Here is a 1,459-nt window from a genome sequence, read left to right on the forward strand (position 1 = left end):
TGAGGATCCTGGAGTTAAAAATATAATAGTAATTATTTAGTAATAAGTGTACCTTCTAAGCAATAAAAATCACTGTGTTAGGCACTGAACAAAGAATCAGGGGGATAAATGGAGGAAGAAAAGATGTGTGCATTTCATAAGGTTTGAGTTGGGGAGATGGAATGGTATAACTATAGAAGCAGAAAACATCAGGGTCAACACAACACTTTTCTCCAGAAATCGGGAGATGTAACTGGTTTCCTGAAATCTTTATATGTCTGTAAAAAAGAAATGTCGAGAAAGTTTTCCTATGATGTTAAAAATATTGAGGAAACTCAAAGTTGGATGCAAGCTTTGAATAATTTTAGATGCTTCTTCATGTCTTACAAAAACCAGGAAGGAGACTAATGAGTAAACTCAAAACCTGAGAATACATGTTCTATGATCACCAGTTTCTCGGGATTCTTCTATTTTTCAGGGATTTTTTCTTGGCATTGTCTTCTCTCTCAGATTGTCTCCTGATGACGCATCTTCCATGGAGTGTGTCAATGGTTCCTTGGTGAGAGAGTTTGTCTTCCTTGGCTTCTCCTCTCTGGCTGGGCTACAGCGGCTGCTCTTTGCTGTCTTCCTGGTAGTCTACCTCTTCACCCTGGGCACCAACGCCATCATCATCTCCACCGTTGTGTTGGACAGAGCCCTCCACACCCCCATGTACTTCTTCCTTGCTGTACTCTCTTGTTTTGAGACTTGTTACACCTTCGTCATTGTACCCAAGATGCTGGTTGACCTGCTGGCCCAGAAGAAGGCCATCTCCTTTCTGGGCTGTGCCATCCAGATGTTTTCCTTCCTCTTTCTAGGTTGCTCTCACTCTTTCCTGCTGGCAGCCATGGGTTATGATCGCTACGTGGCCATCTGTGACCCTCTGCGCTACACAGTGCTCATGGGGCATGGGGTGTGCGTGGGACTAGTGGCTGCTGCCTGTGCCTGTGGCTTTACTGTCGCAGAGATCATCACATCCTTGGTATTTCACCTGCCCTTTCATTCCTCCAACCAACTACACCACTTCTTCTGTGATATCTCTCCTGTTCTTAAGGTAGCATCTCACCATACTCACTTTAGTCAGATTGTCATTATCATGCTCTGTGCATTGGTCCTGATTATCCCCCTGCTGTTGATTTTGGTATCCTATATTTGCATCATCTCTGCCATACTCCAATTTCCTTCCACATTAGGCAGGTACAAAGCTTTTTCCACCTGTGCTTCTCACCTCATTATTGTCATTGTTCATTATGGCTGTGCCTCCTTTATCTACTTAAGGCTTAAATCCAACTATTCCTCAAGCCAGGATGCTCTCATATCAGTATCCTACACAATCCTAACGCCATTGTTCAATCCTATGATTTACAATTTGAGAAATAAAGAGTTCAAATCAGCTCTTCAAAGAGTTGTGGGAAGAACAATTTGTTTATCACGACATTAA

General features: G+C 42.8%; 1 protein-coding gene across 1 annotated transcript; it reads left to right on the plus strand.

The window, feature by feature from the left end:
• Nucleotides 1-514: 514 nt before the first annotated feature.
• Nucleotides 515-1,459, plus strand: LOC109556703 (olfactory receptor 10K2). The gene has a single exon (XM_019958141.2). It carries the CDS (start codon nt 515-517, stop codon nt 1,457-1,459), a length of 945 nt encoding a protein of 314 aa, XP_019813700.2.

This window comes from Bos indicus, chromosome 3, assembly GCF_029378745.1.
Source record: "Bos indicus isolate NIAB-ARS_2022 breed Sahiwal x Tharparkar chromosome 3, NIAB-ARS_B.indTharparkar_mat_pri_1.0, whole genome shotgun sequence".
NCBI lineage: Eukaryota > Metazoa > Chordata > Mammalia > Artiodactyla > Bovidae > Bos > Bos indicus.